We start from the raw sequence: 18,842 nt of genomic DNA, 5'->3' as shown, positions 1-18,842 counted from the left end.
TTTGAATGGCATTTGTACCGTTTTTATGTTCATGTTACACCCAGAATGGGTTGATTTATGAATGATTTGAATGAAATCAATAAAATATCATTGAAAAAAAAAAAGTATGTGTACGTTTACAGTAACGTTGGCATTTGGGCTATAAAATCAAAGTACCCAAGCAGTATTCAGTAAAAATGACAGACAAAATTAATACACACTCACACATAATGCAGATGACGTATCAAAGCATGCGGATTTAAACCACATTTTAAGTGATATCATTTATGCCTTAAGTAAAAGGAAGAATGAAACCTGACAGTTCCAACATTTGTTTCTTAGGATGAAACCTCTAATTTCTACTATAACACTTTCGATTCTCTCTGCTCTTCGTATAAGGCACAATATGAGAAACATGGAAAACATATTGTTCTTCTGTATATACGCCAAGTAAGTATCGAATCATCGAATATGGTTTGTAACTGTGCTCGTGGCACAGTGGCACACAGGTATGTTTTATTACATACTCTATTTACGAAGTAAACATGCGTCGTACAATACACAAGAGGTGTAAAAGACCAAGGAGGCTTAAGAGATGGAGTTCCAACTATTCAAACAGTCTGTTGTCAGTTTTCTATTGATGTACAAAAGAATTTTACAGGTGTGTCATGTATACATTATTTTGATAATTGGAGTTCGATGCCGCCGTCTTGCTGAGCAGTCTGAAGACTCATTTTGAACATGAACATAATAAAGTTAGCTATAATTTGCTTACTGATTTATTTAATGAAATGAAAATTCATTTCAAAGCATAAATAAAACAAGTCAATCCTGTCCAGAAATATGTCCTAAGGTGTAAATCAGAGCTGTATCATAGTGAAAGTGTTGAAAACTTTACCCTTCTGCATGGAAAGGCGGTTTTCCGACAAAGAAAACTGACAGGAAATAATCTTCAAGTATAATTGTTTATGAATAAATTATTAAATAAGTGCCCAAGTAATTTTCAATCTTATTTTATCATTTTTAGCAGTTTCTGGTCGTACATCCCCTTGTTTTTACCTTTATATATACATCACTTATTATTTATGAGTAGGATGGCATAAAGTAATTACCATCACAAAGACATAATTTTCTTCCTTAGAAAGTGGCTGGTGATTATTCAATGAGACACAAGTCAATTGTTTTCTCGCCATGTCTTTTGTTAGTCACATTAATATGACAGAAACATGGAAGTTATGCTGAGTCGAGGGGAAGGTGCATTCCAATGTCTTTTTTAAAATATTTCAGTACTTTAGTAATGATTGGCAGATGAGGTCATCTGAGGAATATTGGTTTGGAAGGATTTCTTTTTGTAGGCGTTCCCAAGTAATCTGAAGAAAAATAGAAGAAAAAAATCGCTAAAATATGTGGAATGTTTCTAGATCGTCGTTTCACCGCAAAAGTGATGTTGAGGGTATCATAAATCAACACAAATCAACATGCATTTGAATTTCAGGGGCCCTTTAAAGCAGCGAAAAGATATTGTTCAATAATTTCCCCTTCCCCCATCTTCCACTTCAAGAGATCCTCTTTTTTGTGAGTTTATGCTTTCAAGAATGTAATTTGATCTTCAAGTAGGTTTAGCTTTCTAACTTCTAAGTTTCTATTTTTTTTTTTCATTTAGCAGGTATGTATCCATGGTTCACATTAAATATACAAATATCGTCACAAATTGAAAGTTATTAAATCACAAAAGCATTATCACAGACAAAAAAACATAAATGAAAATATATTTTGGGGACAATTTTCATATAATTACCGATTCAAGAATTACATAAATGATTGGGGGTTTTTTTGTTTCGATGAAAAAGAAAAGCAATGTTAGCTAATCAAAGGTCCTATTTACCTTTGGGAACAGTGATTTAAAAAAATTCAATATATGACATTTAATGCATATGTGTAGGTCTGTTGTACCATAAAACATCCTATCATATACAATTTTCGCTATAAAAATTGAAGCCTTAAATATAAGGACATATCTGTATTTTTCTCAATAAGCCATAACTTTGGATGGTTTAGTCTGGAAGCATTTTCATTATAACCGTTATTTACTTTTTGTATATTTAACAATATACTTAACATTGACTTTACCGATTCAAATTTTTACAGTGGTTGTTTCTATTCCTAACTCACATTTTAGAACTATTCTAAAGTACTAATGCTAGTTTTTGTCTCATCTCCAAATGGCAAATTATGCCTTTAAGCGCAAGAGATATAGCAGATTATTATCCTGCTAATCTACCATGAACAAGGTTTTTGACTCGATTATTAGCCCTTGTATCATCAAAGTAAAGCTATTCATGAGGTGTCTCTCTCGGCGAAGCAGGCGGTAAACGGTCCCGTGTTGAGGGAGAGGCCGAGCAAGCCTTTGAACGACAGTGGCGGCGAGTTGGCCGGCTTCTTGAAAGTGAAGCGATGGAGGAGTGCGGAGAAGAAGAGGAAGAGCTCCATTCGCCCGAGCTGCTCCCCGAGACAGACTCGACGTCCTGACAAGGTGAGACCAAAATAAGGAAAGAGCCGAAAATTAGAAGAATGAAAAGGGAATACATCTTGTGATTTCATACGACAAAAATTATAATAATGACAAGCCTTATTTTCTTTTCACTGTGTTTCTCTTGTCATCTTGTCTTTAATTTGTAAAGGATTGTTGAACATCCTCCCAGGATTCATCAAAGAACTCAGGTTCTAAAAAGCTCCTATGTGTCCTTGTTGTCGAAATACTGAAAAGGGTCAAAAGGTGAGCAGAATTTCTATTGATTATAGCGTGTTTGTGTGTGTGAGTGTGTGAGTGTGTGAGTGAATGTGTGTGCGTGTGTGTTGTATGTGTGTACATTTGTTTAAGTATGTTTGGTCACTGTTTTTCACCCACCTGTGCTGAATGGCACGAACTCGTCCACTTTGAGCAGTCACCCGTCAGGAGACAGGAACAGTTCGGGTTTGAACTCTTCGGGTTGATCCCAGTAGCGCTTGTCGCGGAGAATTTGCCAGATGTTGGCGAGTAAGACGCCACCTTTCGGGATGGAGTAGCCGCCGAGTGTGGCGTCTCCGAGAGCTGTGTGGGCTACGCCCATTGGTGCCAACGTGCCAAATCGCATGCACTGGGTTACAAATCATGTGGAAGAAATATAATCCTGTTTATATCATAATGTAATTAAATTTGTGGCAGTCTTGTATTCATTTTTCCTATTAGTGGCCAGTAAGGAAGCAATAATCTACCCATATACGCAAGCAACCACTGTTTGAACCGATGTTTCAAGTCCTCCCGTGGACTATTAATGATAAAGAGATACAGTCTCTCGCTATAATGATACCATTTGAATACTTGTATACTGCTGCAAAGCGTCATCTAGATATTCGAACCGGGGACACAAGATTGAAGGTCCTTGCTCTTATCCTCGTTTAGCTAAACGCTTCCCGATAATCAAATCTAGCTCACAATCTCAGGTTCTTGTCAACAGCTAATATAATAATAATATATGCTCAGGTTACCTAATGTCCTGTATAAAAGTACATCTCTATCTCTATCTATCTATCTTTCTATCTATCTATCTATCTGTCTATCTTTCTATCCATCTATGAATACATACTCGTCACATACTGTACATATCTCCGTCAAATTTGATTCATGCTGACGATGAATGTTTTCCGTTTGTCAAATATGAAATACGATTTTAACGGATTGCTGTTAGTCAGTAAGATATAGCTTTATCTGCGATCGCTTACTTGCAAAGAATATACACACAATCACACACGCATGTATAACACCTGTTTATTTGAATACGTAGTCATGTAATATATATATATGAAGAGTTTGTTTGCAAAAACCGATAAGTCCATTTTTGAAGATTTTGAAGTACAGTCTCTGTCATAGAGTACAAAATAATACCTTTTAAATGATATATTGGTCATTACATATAAAGGTATATTTTTGAAGTTATGGTCAAAAGAAGCAAAATTTTTCTTATTATCCTCTTTATTTTTCTTGACCTTTAATCGCAAATATCTCCATTTGACAAATATGGACTTATCGGTTTTTGCAAACAAAATCTTCATATCTTATATATATATATATATATATATATATATATATATAATGAAAAGTTTTATCGAAAAATGAAAAAAAAAAGATTTCAAAGTAAGTCCATCATCAGATGGAGCGAACTTAAACCTTTCCAGTAATGCCTCACTTGCAACGTAACGAGGAATATTCTAGAATTAATGATAAGAATATCCTGTATTTTCTTATTATTTCTTTGTTTCTTTTAGTACCTTTAATCACAAATATATCACCTTAAGAAGAATGGAGTTAGCTCGTTTTGCGATAAAACCATTCATATGTATAGTAGATATGACCTCAAGGAGCACGGCGTTGGTGTAGATCAAGTCTTTACGATCATCCAGGGTCGGCAGTCGACTGCGGCCAACGACCTTGTCGATCTCGGCCTGGACTCTCTCCTAGACGTCGGGGTTGTCCATCATGAACATCACTGACCACTTGAGTGACGTAGCCGTAGTCTCCGTTCCAGCTAGAAAGAGGTCAGTGATGGACACAGTCAGATTGTTCGCGTCGAAGGATGAATCAGAGCCCTTCTTGAACAGAATGCAAGAAAATTAGTTTCTTCTTTGTCTGCGAGAGAATATAACGTAGAGGAGTGAAGTTTGAGATATGAATTTTCTTCACACCAATGTTGTAAAATCACAGATCAGCTGTTGCAATTTTACAAATTTCATTTGTAGAGAGAGAAAAAAAATTGAAGAAAGTAGTTGCTTGTTTGTTTGTTTGCATTTCTGCTTCTTAAGTCAAAATAAACTGCAATTACATCGTTATAAAGAATCAAACACAAAACATTACTCGATTACAAAGGAGCAACGCAAAAGTACAACCTCGTGTAATATCACCACATCATTATAATAAAACATTTTGTGGTTCCATCAATCAGAAAAAGCAGATCATTTCATTTCAATTTCCGTTTATGTTAACATTTTCAGTGAAAAATATATCATATTTAACAAAATGGAATAACGATGATGAAAAAATAATGATAATAACATGGTCTTCTTTTTCCAGGGTATCCTCTTCCGTGCTACTACTGCTCCACCATTAGAGGGCACTGTTATTTTTATTTATCTAGCGATGCCAGGTACCTATCTTACCCACTATGCCATAACCCCCCCCCCCCCCTTCCAACCCCAAATTATGCATGACATCCAGCTGGGATACATAATAAAATGCTTATTGACCTGTAGAATTACAAGTATGTGGTTCAACAAGGAGGCACGAGACCGTTAGCTTTAGGCTAACCACTGCTTGACCACAGGGATTGACGTCTTTATGTGAAATTTAGCTCTTACAAGAAGTTGCTGACAATCTTCGCATCAGGATTTTTATGCATGATTGTCAATATTTTCCAACATCTCTTCTCATGCGATGTACATTGAGTCCGCGCTTCACCTCATTTATGCCTACAGAAGAAATCATCATAAAAGTTAGAAAACTGTAGGCCTACTCTGACTATCATGGTCGGCTGAGGCACTGGAGGTGTGTGACATAATGATGAATGTGATTACGAATGGAAGTTTCGATTTTGATAATATAAGTGTGCAAAGATATTGAAAATTGATCTCTAAAGATCAAGATCGTCAAATAGTTCTGCGGTTGCACTGATAGGCCTTCAGAATTTTGTTCGTTGGATGATAATTGCATTCTTTAGAACAACCTTCCAGTGGCATATTAGTCTATATCCAATCTATAGTTCAGTTCTCTGTCTTGTGTTTCTTTCCATGTAAAACATCACATAAACATTCAAACGAGCATGAAGGTATTCAGCATTAACACTGTGGTGTCATGTTGAAGGAAACCAAAACCCGAAGAGTAATATGGATTGCATGAAAGCAGCAACATTAGTCGAACACATCAGTGGAAGTTGGAGGAAAATCGGGCAATCGATGCAAAAGGTATGACTTTTTGTTTTTGTGTCGGAACCGCTGGATGAGGAGACTACTTGAGTTTCTGACGTATGTGTGTACAACAATTATAAAGAAAATAATACTATAGAGAAAATCAAAATATGATATCACTTTTGTAGCATTATGAAAGAGCATTTGACAAACCGCTTTCAGAAAGCAGGGGGATAATGATATGTCAGTATCAAGATGATCAATGATTTTTTGTGGAATTCCCTTTATGTTTTCTTTATATCGTTGTCCACGTATGACGTCATGAACTCTATAGTCTCTTCATCCAGCGGTTCCAACACAAAAACTTTAAAAATCCATAACTTTTGCATCGATTTCCTCAAACAATGTCAAACTTTCATTGATGTGTTCTACTAATGCTGCAGCTCAATCCACATTTCTCTTTTGGTTTTCCATTCTTACCTTGGTTCCAGCCATCTTCTTGAGGTAGAGATCGATGAAGTCAGGTGTGTCCGCATAATTGAAAGTCTGCTGGTGCGATTCTATCATAACGAGCACAAACCGGTTCAGGTTTTGGGTGCATTCCGCCAGTTCTCGGAAAGGACCAATAGGAAACTGGGAAATCCTGGGTATTGGCAGCTGAACCAAACTCCCTCCGGTTCCTATCAGGTTGAAAGTTTTGGTCAAGGCGTCCAGAACCTGAGGAAGAAATTAGACGATTTGTTGTTGTTATTGTTGTTGTCGTCGTCTTCGTCGTCATTTTTCGTCATCTCTTATGATAATAATAATAATAATAATAAAAATAACAATAATAATAATAATAATAATGATAATAATAATAATAATATTAATAATGATAATAATAATAATAGATATGATTTATATAGCGACAAATCCACTCTGCAGAGTGCTGTAGGCGCGGAAGGAAGAGAAAGTGAATGAGATAAAGAACATGCAAATTTCACAAATTTTTAGTATAAAAAGTAAAGTTCCACTTATAAAGAGAAGACATGTCTTCTTTACATGGTTTGGGGTTCAATGATGCTATATAAGATACAGAGAATACAAATAGAGAAATCAAGATGATAAAACGAGTAAAACTTTTTGTAAATCTATTTCTTAGTTCCTCTCGAGTGTACTGTAAATATTATATATATATATATATCTTGGAACTTTCCACATGTTGGACTTCGAATGTTGCAATTATAAGAAGAAAGAGTCTCAAGTACGCCATGGATCCAACGAGAAGTTTTTTATTACAAAATTTTCGGTCTGCCTCAGACCTTCGTCAGTGTAAAGACAATGATAGACAATGTCTATCATTGTTCTCTTGCCTTGTAGCATTGTTTGGCGGCTCCCTCGCTTTCTACTTGTCTATAATAATATAGTGAGTGTGATTAAAGGGTGTCACACATTGTGGTAGCAGCAAGTGTAACTAGGGTAAGTGCCATGAAAGGGATCGTATAGTTTTGGTTGAGACCTTATTTCAACATTTTCGGTCTGCCTCAGACCTTCGTCAGTGTAAAGACAAGCCTATCATTGACGTTACACTGACGAGGATTCTGAATACGTTGAATACGATACTGACAGGCTCGGGCTGCTAGGGATAAAGTGGAAACTAATGAACCATGCATCTCAACGGACAACTTCGCCACGTATTTCTGATACATACACTTATTTGCAGATTATTCTATCACTTTGTTTACTAGTATGTTAACTCTATAAAGCCAAAGCTATTTTGACCCCTTCCAGGCCCAAGGGGGGGGGGGGGACATTGTGCCCCCCTGTATAACTTCTTTATTATATGATGTATGACCGTCATATTTGGCACATGGGTAAAGCAATTCATACTCTCAATGACCTGACATTTGAAATTTCTCAAGGTCATCCACTGAGGGCGCTTGTTACCAAAATATAAAGACATACATATGAAATATGCTAAAATCATGTTCTTTCTTTTTATTTCTTTATCTCCAGTATATATGTTTCCATTTTATATCAATCATTTTTATATTTTCCATAAAGGAAAAGCAAGTCAACCTTCACTATTTGTAATAAGGTTGAAATTTCTCAAGGTCAACATGTGGGGGCGCTATTCATTACAATACAAAGAAATGATGAAACCTATGATGTATTGCTTGGAATGGGTACATTATATTGGTATCACATTTCATAATTCCAAAATACATCTCTCTTAACAGTAGATTATATAATCTTAGCCAAAACTTTAGCAAACCGCCTCAAAAAATGTCTTTCAGACTTGATTCACCCAGACCAATCTGGTTTTTTGAAAGGAAGGCATATTGGAAATAATATCCGACTAATTATCGATGTAATTGAATATACAGAATTAAATCAAATCCCTGGTGGAATCCTTCTCCTTGATATCCAAAAAGCCTTTGACAGTGTTTCCCATAATTTCCTTTTTCATGTACTTAGAAAATTTAATTTCAGCGATGATTTCATTGATTGGATAAAGGTTTTTTATTCAGATAGAAAAAGTTATGTTTCAAACTATGGATATTTGACCAAACCAATTGATATGGAAAGAGGTATTTTCCAAGGGTGTCCCATATCCCCATACTTATTTTTGTTAGTTATTGAATCTATGGCTCTTGCTATTCGACAGAACCCCAATATCAAAGGTATCCCAGTTTTAGAAAACGAACTGAAAATATCTTTGTTAGCAGATGACTCTACTTGTTTTATTGATGGCTCAGATAACTCCTTTAGAGCATTATTTGACACTATTGCTTCATTTTCTGAGTGCTCTGGCTGTAAACTTAATATTTCTAAATCCGAAGCAATATGGATTGGCTCTATGAAAGGTTCTCAAAGATTTCCATTTTCCGAGAAAGGACTTCAGTGGAATAAGTCTACTTTTAAAACTTTAGGCATTCACTTTTCTTTAAATCTAGACCAGTTATATGAACTTAACCATAAGATAAAACTTAAATCCATTGAAAATACCTTAAATTGTTGGCGTGCAAGAAATTTATCTCTGGTTGGGAAGATCTGTGTCATAAAGACCCTATTGCTGCCACAAATTCTTTATTTTTTTTCAGTGCTGTGTATTAGAATTCCTAAGAAATTTTTTAAACAGCTGAATACAACACTGTACAAATTTGTGTGGAATGGTGGCAGTGATAGGGTCAAAAGACAACTGGTGTGTAATGACTATTCTTTAGCAGGTTTGAAAATGATTGATCCATACACATACTCAAAAAATGCTCCAAAAAAAAATGCTCAAAAAATGTCATGGGTCAAAATGCTTCTTGATGACAACTTTCAAAGCATGTGGAAGTCAATTGAATTGTCAAGTTTAAATAATTTTTCTATTATAAAAGATATATTATGGAAATCACATGCTCCGACAAGTGTCTTAAGCAAATTGAGATCAACTCAATTAGCTGAATCTCTTCAAACATGGTACATATTTAGAGAAAATTTTGTTAAAAACGAGTTTAATACAATTTACTCTGCACTTGGTTCTTGTCAGTGCATATGGTTTAATAAACATATCTCCTCTAAGTCTAAGCAGTATTTTTTGTATGAAGAGTGGTTAGACAAAGGAATTGTATATATTAGTGATTTACTTAATCCTCCCCACCCCGGTTACAAATTATTTGAGGAACTTATTCTTGATTATGATATTAGTAAAAAAGACAGGCGTAAATACAATTTCCTATTGAGAAATATACCAGATGATTGGCTAGTCACTTCCGACTTAACCCCTGACAATATATTTGACGACGCTAAAAGCAAGCTCTTGAAAACTTCCAAAATTCCGAAATATGCATATAATATTATGTTAGAATCATGTACTCCAGAACGACAAATTTCATTTTGGAATGCCCTCCATGAACATAATGGAGTTGATTGGAAAAAGACTCATATGAATAACTTTAAATGCACAATAAGTACTCGAATGCGTTCTTTTTATTTTAAGTTATTTCATAGAGCCATTGCCTTGAATGATTTTCTGTATAAAATTAAAAGAAAGGACTCCCCAAACTGTTCATTTTGTAACACTGACCCTGAAACCTATGTACATCTTTTTGTTGAATGTCCTCTTGTTAAACCCATCTGGAATGAAACTATAAACATCATTATTCAGAAAACTCATAAACCGCTAAATGTTTCAACTTTTGAAAAAATGTTTGGTTTTGAACATGATAAATTTATTACGTATTTGTTTCTTTTACTTAAATACTATATTTATGTATGTAAATTTCAAAATAAACCACTAAGCTTCGAAGGATATAAATGCCTTATTATGACCAATAAAGAACTTGAATTTTGTATCGCAAAGAAAAATAATAAGCTCCCTATACATTTCCAGAAATGGAGATTTGTTTTTTGAATACATGTATAATGATAATCGTTACGTTGTTCAATTTGTTATTTGTTTGAATTGATGTACCAAGGGACACCACGCGTGGGGGTGTATGGGCCGAGATTCCTTTCAAGTGATATGTTTTTGTTGTTTTTTTCAGTTATATCCAAATGTATTAGAATTAATTATGTCTTGAATATAATTGTTCAGTTGTGATAAAATGCATAGAAATCAGTCCCATGCCCTCCTGTGGGTGTTGATTAACGGTTCTTTTGGCATTTTAGAATTATTTCCTCGTATCAATTGTACGTTACACAAATTTATAATCTATGTTATTTTTGTGTTATCTACTTCCAATTTTCTTTAAGAATATATATCGTATATTTGTTATACATAGATAATATCTTGTATGAGACAAAGTGACTGCTTTTAAAGCACATCTAGAACTATTTGCTATTACATGGGTAGTGCTGCCCCTTTTTTCCCTTTTTTCCCCTTTTTTATTGTATTTCTCTTTTTCCCGATGATTGTTCTTATATACATGTTCATGTATGTATTGATTTGTTTTTTACTCCAATAAAACATATAAAAAAAAGAAAAAAAAAGTAAAAAAAAAAAATTCCAAAATATTGAAATTTTGAGTTTGCAGATTGAAAATATGATAAATAAATGATATCACAGGCAAACCTTGTGTGAAAATAACCCAAAATAAAAAAGTAGTCTTTGAGAAATGCTGCCTCCTTTCGATTATTTCTATCATATCTATTGTTTGATGCCTATGTCGTATAAAAATAAAGGAAATAATAACAAGAGCATTTCAGGATAATTCACAACCATTATTATTTCACATTTTGGTCCTTCAGCAAATTACAGTTGAGAAAAAACCCCATTTCATCTATTATCATATACTGTTAACTGAAATTGCAACAGAAAAATCATGCAAAATCTGACGAACACGCATGGTTGTCAGTTTACGGTTGCCATGGCAACCAGCAATATCAGACATAGCTAAATTATATATCAAAATGTTTGCAATAAGATTCTAGAAAAGTCACCAAATTTGGTTGAAATCGGGTAAAGGGTGTTGGAGTGGCAAACGAAAATATGGTAGGGGGCACAATGTGCCCCCCCCCCCCCCCTGGGCTTTATCATGTTTATAGGGTTAATTACGCTGCGTGAATATACAGTGCACTGTGTATCCTAATTGGATATGGACAGAGATTAGCGGAATCTGGTTAAATCATATAGATTTGCATTTGTTAGAATATGACGTCAACTCGTGGGTCAGTAATACAGCTTACTCAGTTTTTTAGGCTACAAGACGTCGGCAACCTAAATGAAGAATGCAGGGCCGGCGGAACTTGGGGCCGGGGGCTCGATCGGGCCCCCACTTTTCTGCATGTCAGCTGGAGAAACCCGCAAGTGACACCAGAAGTTGCGAGCCCTGAAGTTTACTTTGCCCCCACATTTTACGTGGCGCCGGGGCCATGCAATAATGTACGACCAAATCTCGAAAGGAATAATCTTAAGGATGAAATGACGAAAATTACAACAAACAAATATGCATTGTCAAAATGCTTTCCTTGATCAGTATGATCAACAAAATTATCAGTATAGACTCTAGCTGCCATAAGTCCGCCTCAAAAGCAAGCAAATTGAAAAGATAGTGCACACGATGATACTAAAGTATGAGATTCAGAATTAGATATCGAAAGCGTAATAACCGCGATGCGTTATTGAGTCGTGGCAAGCTAAAGTGGCTTTATACGACCCAGCTCATACACAGATGAAGAGGGTGAAAATACACTAAAGTATGAAAGCATGCAACATCATTTCAGTGGATTTATATACAGCACCCTGGACTTGACGTACACACCCCTGAAAAGACTTTTGAACTAAAAAAAAAAAAAAAATAAGAACAGAAAATGAATTGGGGAAAAGTTCAAAAACGCCACGAACCTTCTAATTATGATTGTTCAACATCATGCTCTAACAACTACTGTACAAGTTTATTTTCTTCCCATCTCCAACATTATTAGCAAAAGTACATACGTACAGGGGAAAGAGATATCAACATAAGTAATCAAAAAGGGTACGATATACCATTAATGATAATACATTTAATATAATAATACCTTTTACCATAATACCTTTAATAGTGGCTGAAGATTGGAGGGGGGGGGCACTAAAAGTATCAAGGGCAACATATTATGTACATAATGTATGCATCGACACATACAGATATTTTGTAGCTTAAGTATCGATGTGTTAGTCTACCAGAATTGACATTTCCCTAGCGTTTACACTTCAAAAGTTTTCCTTGTGGTTTGTTTCTCAAGGCGTATAATCATACACGAAGTATAACACACAACATTATTCATCTTTTCTTCTCGCAGGTATACTGTGTTTGTTTTTGTTCATGTAACACGTTTCGTATAGTTTAGGACTCTCATATTGTACACAGTAGGTGTGCGTAGTTGAATTAATCAACATCGTAGATTGATGCTTTAACACTGAAGTTACTCATAATAAGTACGTATAGTCTCATTGGCTGTGTATGATACCAACTCTTTTCGAATACGTAACATGTGTAACAAGCTCATGGTATAAAAAAGACGCAATTCAGTGTAAAAATCACTTCATTCATTCATTTCCACATACTGAGTAAAACGACAACAATATAGCATACATAGATATAATGGTACATTAATATAGCAAAAGAGGAGAAATCAACAGGAATAAGAGCTTTTTAAAGGTAAATCTCTGTCAGACAAGTTAACTATAACACGTGGCTCAAGTATGACAATACATAAAGAAATCCGTAGGATAGCTGAACACTTACAGCGGAGCTGGCCGAGTTACGTGTACTGTGTATTGTCTTTGTTGTCATAGTTTGTGGTTTTTTCCCCTTAGTCATTAATCATCAGATTTTACAGTAAATTCTTGACATTGTCATGTGAGTTTGCGCTTGTGTTTGATCATAATAAAGAATGTACTTTTTCTTCATCATGAAATAATCCACTTGAAAAGGTTTATGTTTCGTGTCTATTATATATGAACATAAATGATAAATTATAAATGATATATTGGTCACTACATATAAAGGTACATTATTGAAGTTAAGTGGTCAAAAGAAGCAAAATATTTTCTTATTATTCTCTTTATTTTCTTGACCTTTAATCGAAAATATCTCCATTTGGCAAATATGGACTTATCGGTTCTTGCAAACAAACTCCTCATAAATACACACAAACATATGTATATACATATTGTGGCGAGAACACCCTGAAATTCATTTTTATTTAACTTGTATGTGTATAGTAGCCCTACTACATATCGACCACCCTTATTGAAACCGACCGCGTATAATTCGCGCACTGAACATTTAGTACGCACTTTTCTGCGCGCAAAGCACATAAAAATGGATTGGCTTTGAATGTAGATTAGGATGGTGTGGGAAAACGCGATAATTCACTGTTCATTAATGGTTTTAATCAAGGACAAAATTTCGAATGAATATTTTCACCGAATCGTAATGATAGCACAATGTAATGTCTATGGAAGTTTCTAAAAGGCTTCTAAAAAGCTTCGTACAACACGGTGTTCAATACAACTCGGTTTACGTGCATTGTCAATGCAAAATCAGCGGTCGATCCTAAAAATGCGATTTACCGCGGGGAGCTGAAACGAGGCCACGCAAGTTCGTCGGCGATATTTTTGCACTGAAACTTCGAATCGAAAAGGGAACAACGGCATTTGATAGAGCTGGATTTTCTCAATCACGTAGGTCAAGTTTTTAACGTGAATTTCAGTGTTAAATATTCTTATCAAGCAAATAAACATTAGGCGGTCGATTAGTAGTAGGTCCAACCCTACATGCCACTACAACGAGACATGGAGAAAGACTGTGTATGAGTTCATTTAGACTGACATACTCGCTAGATTGTGTACGGTGCGTAGAACTTACCGGTACGTGTGTATACGAACCCTTACACTGCTAGTCGACAGATACACTGTATACACTGCTGTCACTCATACAGCACATGAATCTAAGTTGCCCTGTCCATTAATGAGTAGGGTTGTAATGACAGTTATTATACGGAGGGCCGAATAAGAGACTCATATTTATAGGTACTTACCTGCTTTTCTTGGCACATTTCCTGGTGATAGTTGTCATAATTTGCAGTCCCTTTTTGTATTGTCAACGTAACTTACGATAATTTTTCTTCACAGTTGCAAGAACCCCTATGAATCAGTCCATATGCAGCTGTGGGAAGGAAGTTGCGCTGGAGTAGCGCTGTGTTAGCGCATTCGCGTTACACTACCAATGTAGAAGTAAACAATACGCGTAAATAGTGTAGAGTACGCGCTTGTGTAAAGGGGCCGACGGGTATAAATACGCGCATATGCAGACGACTGTTTACTCGACACAGCTGATCGGTTACAGTTCAGAAGTTTACAGCAGATGTTTTCTTCCCTCTTTCTTGGTGAATCCAAGCAACGTGAGTAAAGAAGATGTTAGGATTTATAGTTGGTACTGATAGATAAGAGATAATTGAAGGCCCTTTAGATGTTAAAACAATATATCTGAATGGTAAGGGATATTAGTTCATGTGGAACGGGAATATTTATTGGGGTGAACGTCTTTGGGGTTTGCTGTTGTATGATTGCTGTATGTTATAATGTAGGTTGTATAGGAAGAGTGAGGGAAGATTTGAAAAAGGGGGTTAGAGAATAAAAATAAATGGTAAAATATAGAATTGTTAGATAATTTGTTGTTATGATAGGAAATAATATTCCGCTTAAGATGATATGTTGTTTGGGGGAATTTTATATAAAACTGCAGAAATTAGGATTTTTGGCTCTCTTTACCATGTTTTGGGAAATTGTATAACATAGTGGCTTATGGAGTTGAAGAACAAAAATTTTAATTAGTAAAAATTGGGGGTAGAACTGGAGCTTAAATTGTTCTACACAGTATGCTAATTGTGGTCGTACATTGTTTGTCCCTTATCTCTGAGTAGAAGTGGATTTATTGATTTTTGAAGCTCTTTACCAGGTTTTGAGAATTAATTGATGATTTGATGAGTGACCTTCCACGGTTCAGTACGAATTCCAAGAATATTTCAAACAGAGCTATAATTCATATATAGGAAGATACAGCTGGCTTTGCTGAATTTTATGATGTATATTTTGTTTAGAAACTCCATTGCTAACTCCAGCTAGGGATTTTTGGAGCTCTTTCCCATGTTTTTCTAGGATTATGATCTTTGGTAGATGTAAATGCCTTTTGATGGATGTTTTAGAGAAGAAATATTTGATGTATTCCCATGACCTTATTAGTTGATTTTATGCTCAAGGAAGTATAACAACAAGTAGAATTATTTTAGTCTTTCTTATGTTTTATTTGCCAGTCGAACCTGATAATTGACAATATGGAGGTGGAGTGGAGGGAGTACCCTCCACCTATTACATAGTATGTCTTTGATATAAACCAAGCGTACCCTTGATAGGTATACAATGTATTTGTAGGGTAATCATTATATAATTTTGTAAATACGTGCACTGTTGTGGTTGATTGCTACTAATTGAGCACAGAGATGCTCATCACATTCTTTTTATGATGTGTATACTCCTTTGTGTAAATACTAAGATGGATGCTTAATGCATCATACCAGCTTAATGTCGGAGTGACAAGTATTGTGTCGTAGGTAGTAAACATGACCAAGGTTCTAGTAAGAAGTATATGTATAAGATTTTAATTATCAGTAACTGGTTTGATTATTTAATATGAGGAAAATATTAAGTAGCCCTAATACTCAAGTGAGGAATTAGGAATTGCTTCCCCACCCCCTCCCCCACTCCCCTCATCCCCTGCAACCGTGACCACTACGCGGATGAGCTGGGAACTGAATGGACTAGCTGGCGGACCAGGCGAGGCCTAGGAGAGAGTGACATTGTCAGGGTTTGCAGCCAATAGAGAGGGTCTCTCTGGTCTGGTAATGCAGTCTATATCGGGGAAAAACAACGAAGTCAACAGATGGGTGCTACTATGCCAGTGTCCGAGGGCTGGTGTCCACTACCGTTCCCACTCCTTCCCTACCCCTACCCCTTCCTTTTCCCTTCCCCCCCCCCCCTTCCCTTTGGAGTGCTGACACCACCCACTGAGGGCAAAAGTGCCGGAGCTGTGTTTACTTATCTGTATCTGAGGGTTCATGGTGACAGACTAGCAGGCCTACTTGCTGCTGGACTGAGCTGGTGACGCTGATGTCTACTGGGGAACGACAAGAAGCTGTTTACCAGACTGAGTCCAGATCCTTTACCATCCCCCCCCCCTCCATCTCTTTCAATTTCCCCACCCTCAGTTAGTAGCAAGCTCCATTCCCAAACACTTGAGTAAAAGGTTATTTTTCAACTTGGCCTGTTAGTAATAAAAGATTTATAATAGTAGGCATTATATAAGAAAGTAAGCTAATTTGTTGAGTTAGCCAAATTTCTTCTTTTTGTTTCAAGAAAGTCGCGGGACGAGTCATGAGCAAGTCGACGTGCTTAGAGGCTTAATGGAAACACTGTAGAATTTCGTAGGCTTTTTGGTGGCAGGGGTAATTTGGGAGTCGTCACTTGAGGCCAAATTCTGCCGGAGTAGACAGACAGCGACGCGTGGCCACCGACATCGTGTGTGGGGCGCATTAATGCTCTTTTGTGTGGTGCAGCAGTTTTATGTTAAGGATTGAAATCCCAGAGGGGTGACCGGAGCGGTTATTAAAGGATTTTATTCTTTATTGCTTTATTCTTTATTCTATTGGAGAGAGTAATGTGCACTTACTGAGAGATGTTATTCGGAAAGAGACGGGTAGGAAGACTTGGAGTCTAAGTGAGTCTACTGTCTACAGGAGTTCGCTAGTAGGATGAGGTTCGCACAGGTTAGTAGGAACAAAAGCACGGAAGAAATTTCACTTTCTGACAACAAATTGGGTCTCAAAATGAGATGTCTTTAAATAACATTGTAGTGGAGTAGTATTTTTTTTTTTACATAGTAGTCTCCATGATAAAGAATTATACTGAATTATGGAGAATTATATTTACAATATTCATGTGACTTTGAATGTCACGAGTGGTCTAACTACAGTACCACGTCATATGTGGTACGTTCTGAGCTGGGATATCGTAGATTCGTAGTTGGGCTACAGCGTTAGTGAACCTTGGTCAGATTAAGCTGGGAAAATACTCATATTCAAGTTGGTTCTTGTCTCTAAGAGAAGATGTTTGAAATGTTGTAAATGAAATGATTTGTATATACTTGTACAAACAGAATTTAGACTTATTAAAGTCTAAAAGTTACAAGTTAAATTCAAACGTTCGGACATCAAGTTTGTAGTTGTACTGCCTGGATGCTGGAATGAATGCATACAGTGATCAGTGATTGAGGTTGTGGATATGAGATTTAATTAAGTATTGTAGATTAACAAAGACACCGGACAAATCTATGCACCACGTTCATATACTTTGAACAAACGAACCGCACATCGAAGCCTTTTAAACACGTTACCAACAAACGCGAGGTCCTAGAACTTATTGGATAGCCTTGGTGATTGGAGGGAGAGTGAGTGCCTGAGATGTTTGTATACCTGTGTGTGTACACGCATGTAGAAGTCTAGCTGTGACAGTTAGAGACTGAGGCTCTACTTTAAATGCTTACCTACACATGATCTATGTTAATTTGGATACAGAGAAGGTTAGAAGAATTCTGACTTAGCTTACCCTAAATGCTTGGTCGATTCTCTGAGGTATTTCCTCGTATTAGATGAATAAGATGAGCGAATGTTTGCCGATGCTAGTTTGTGTGGGCTGTGCTAGACTAGAGTACTCAACTGAGAGTGGTGCACATGCTCGAGTGGCGCGAACATGAGGTACGTATGCGCGCATGTGAGATGCAGTGTGTGCGTGCGCATTCGGTACTGACACTGGTGATGATTAATTATAGGCGTCAAGGTTATACGCAAGAGGAATACCAGTATGTAACGTACACATGCAGCCACAACATTCTTTAGCATAGACATCGTTTACATATAGGACTCACTCAAGTTACAGATCTCTCTCTCCAAACACGTTAGCTGAGGAAGTTAGTTCCCGACTCCTCAGCAGGGAGTGGTACACCCAAAAATTACCTGGTGGCAGCATACTACAGGATTAGGAGACGTGGATATTCTCAGATGTTCAGTCCCTATTTATTTCCCCCCTCCCCCCTTCTCGCGTTACAATATTATATATATCTTGGAATTTTCCACGTGTTGGACTTCGAATGTTGTAATTATTAGAAGAAAGAGTCTCAAGTACGCCATGGATCCAACGATTACACGAAAATTTTATTACAAAATTTTCGGTCTGCCTCAGACCTTCGTCAGTGCAAAGACAATGATGGACAATGATAAACATGAATCATAACAACAATGCTATGCGCGTCATGCGCGTAGTGCGTTGCCCTGGAGCTGCGTTGTCAAGGAGAGCGCTGATACGTATGGTAGAAAGTGAAATCTCAATGAATACTGAACTCAGACTCAACAAAAGTTTC

The 18,842-nt window shown here is 36.4% G+C and overlaps 1 protein-coding gene across 1 annotated transcript; it reads right to left on the bottom strand.

The window, feature by feature from the left end:
* Positions 1–223: 223 nt before the first annotated feature.
* Positions 224–18,123, bottom strand: LOC140231750 (cytochrome P450 2D20-like). Its single transcript, XM_072311901.1, is given in 5 exon segments — positions 224–2,504; positions 2,888–3,116; positions 4,309–4,645; positions 6,397–6,633; positions 18,032–18,123. Coding segments are annotated over 3 exon segments (462 nt in total). The 5' UTR covers positions 4,354–4,645; positions 6,397–6,633; positions 18,032–18,123; the 3' UTR covers positions 224–2,316.
* Between the last annotated feature and the right edge of the window lie 719 nt (positions 18,124–18,842).

Source organism: Diadema setosum, chromosome 8 (genome assembly GCF_964275005.1).
Source record: "Diadema setosum chromosome 8, eeDiaSeto1, whole genome shotgun sequence".
NCBI lineage: Eukaryota > Metazoa > Echinodermata > Echinoidea > Diadematoida > Diadematidae > Diadema > Diadema setosum.
Note: the sequence above shows the minus strand (reverse complement) of the source record. Positions and strands in the feature narration are given on the sequence as shown.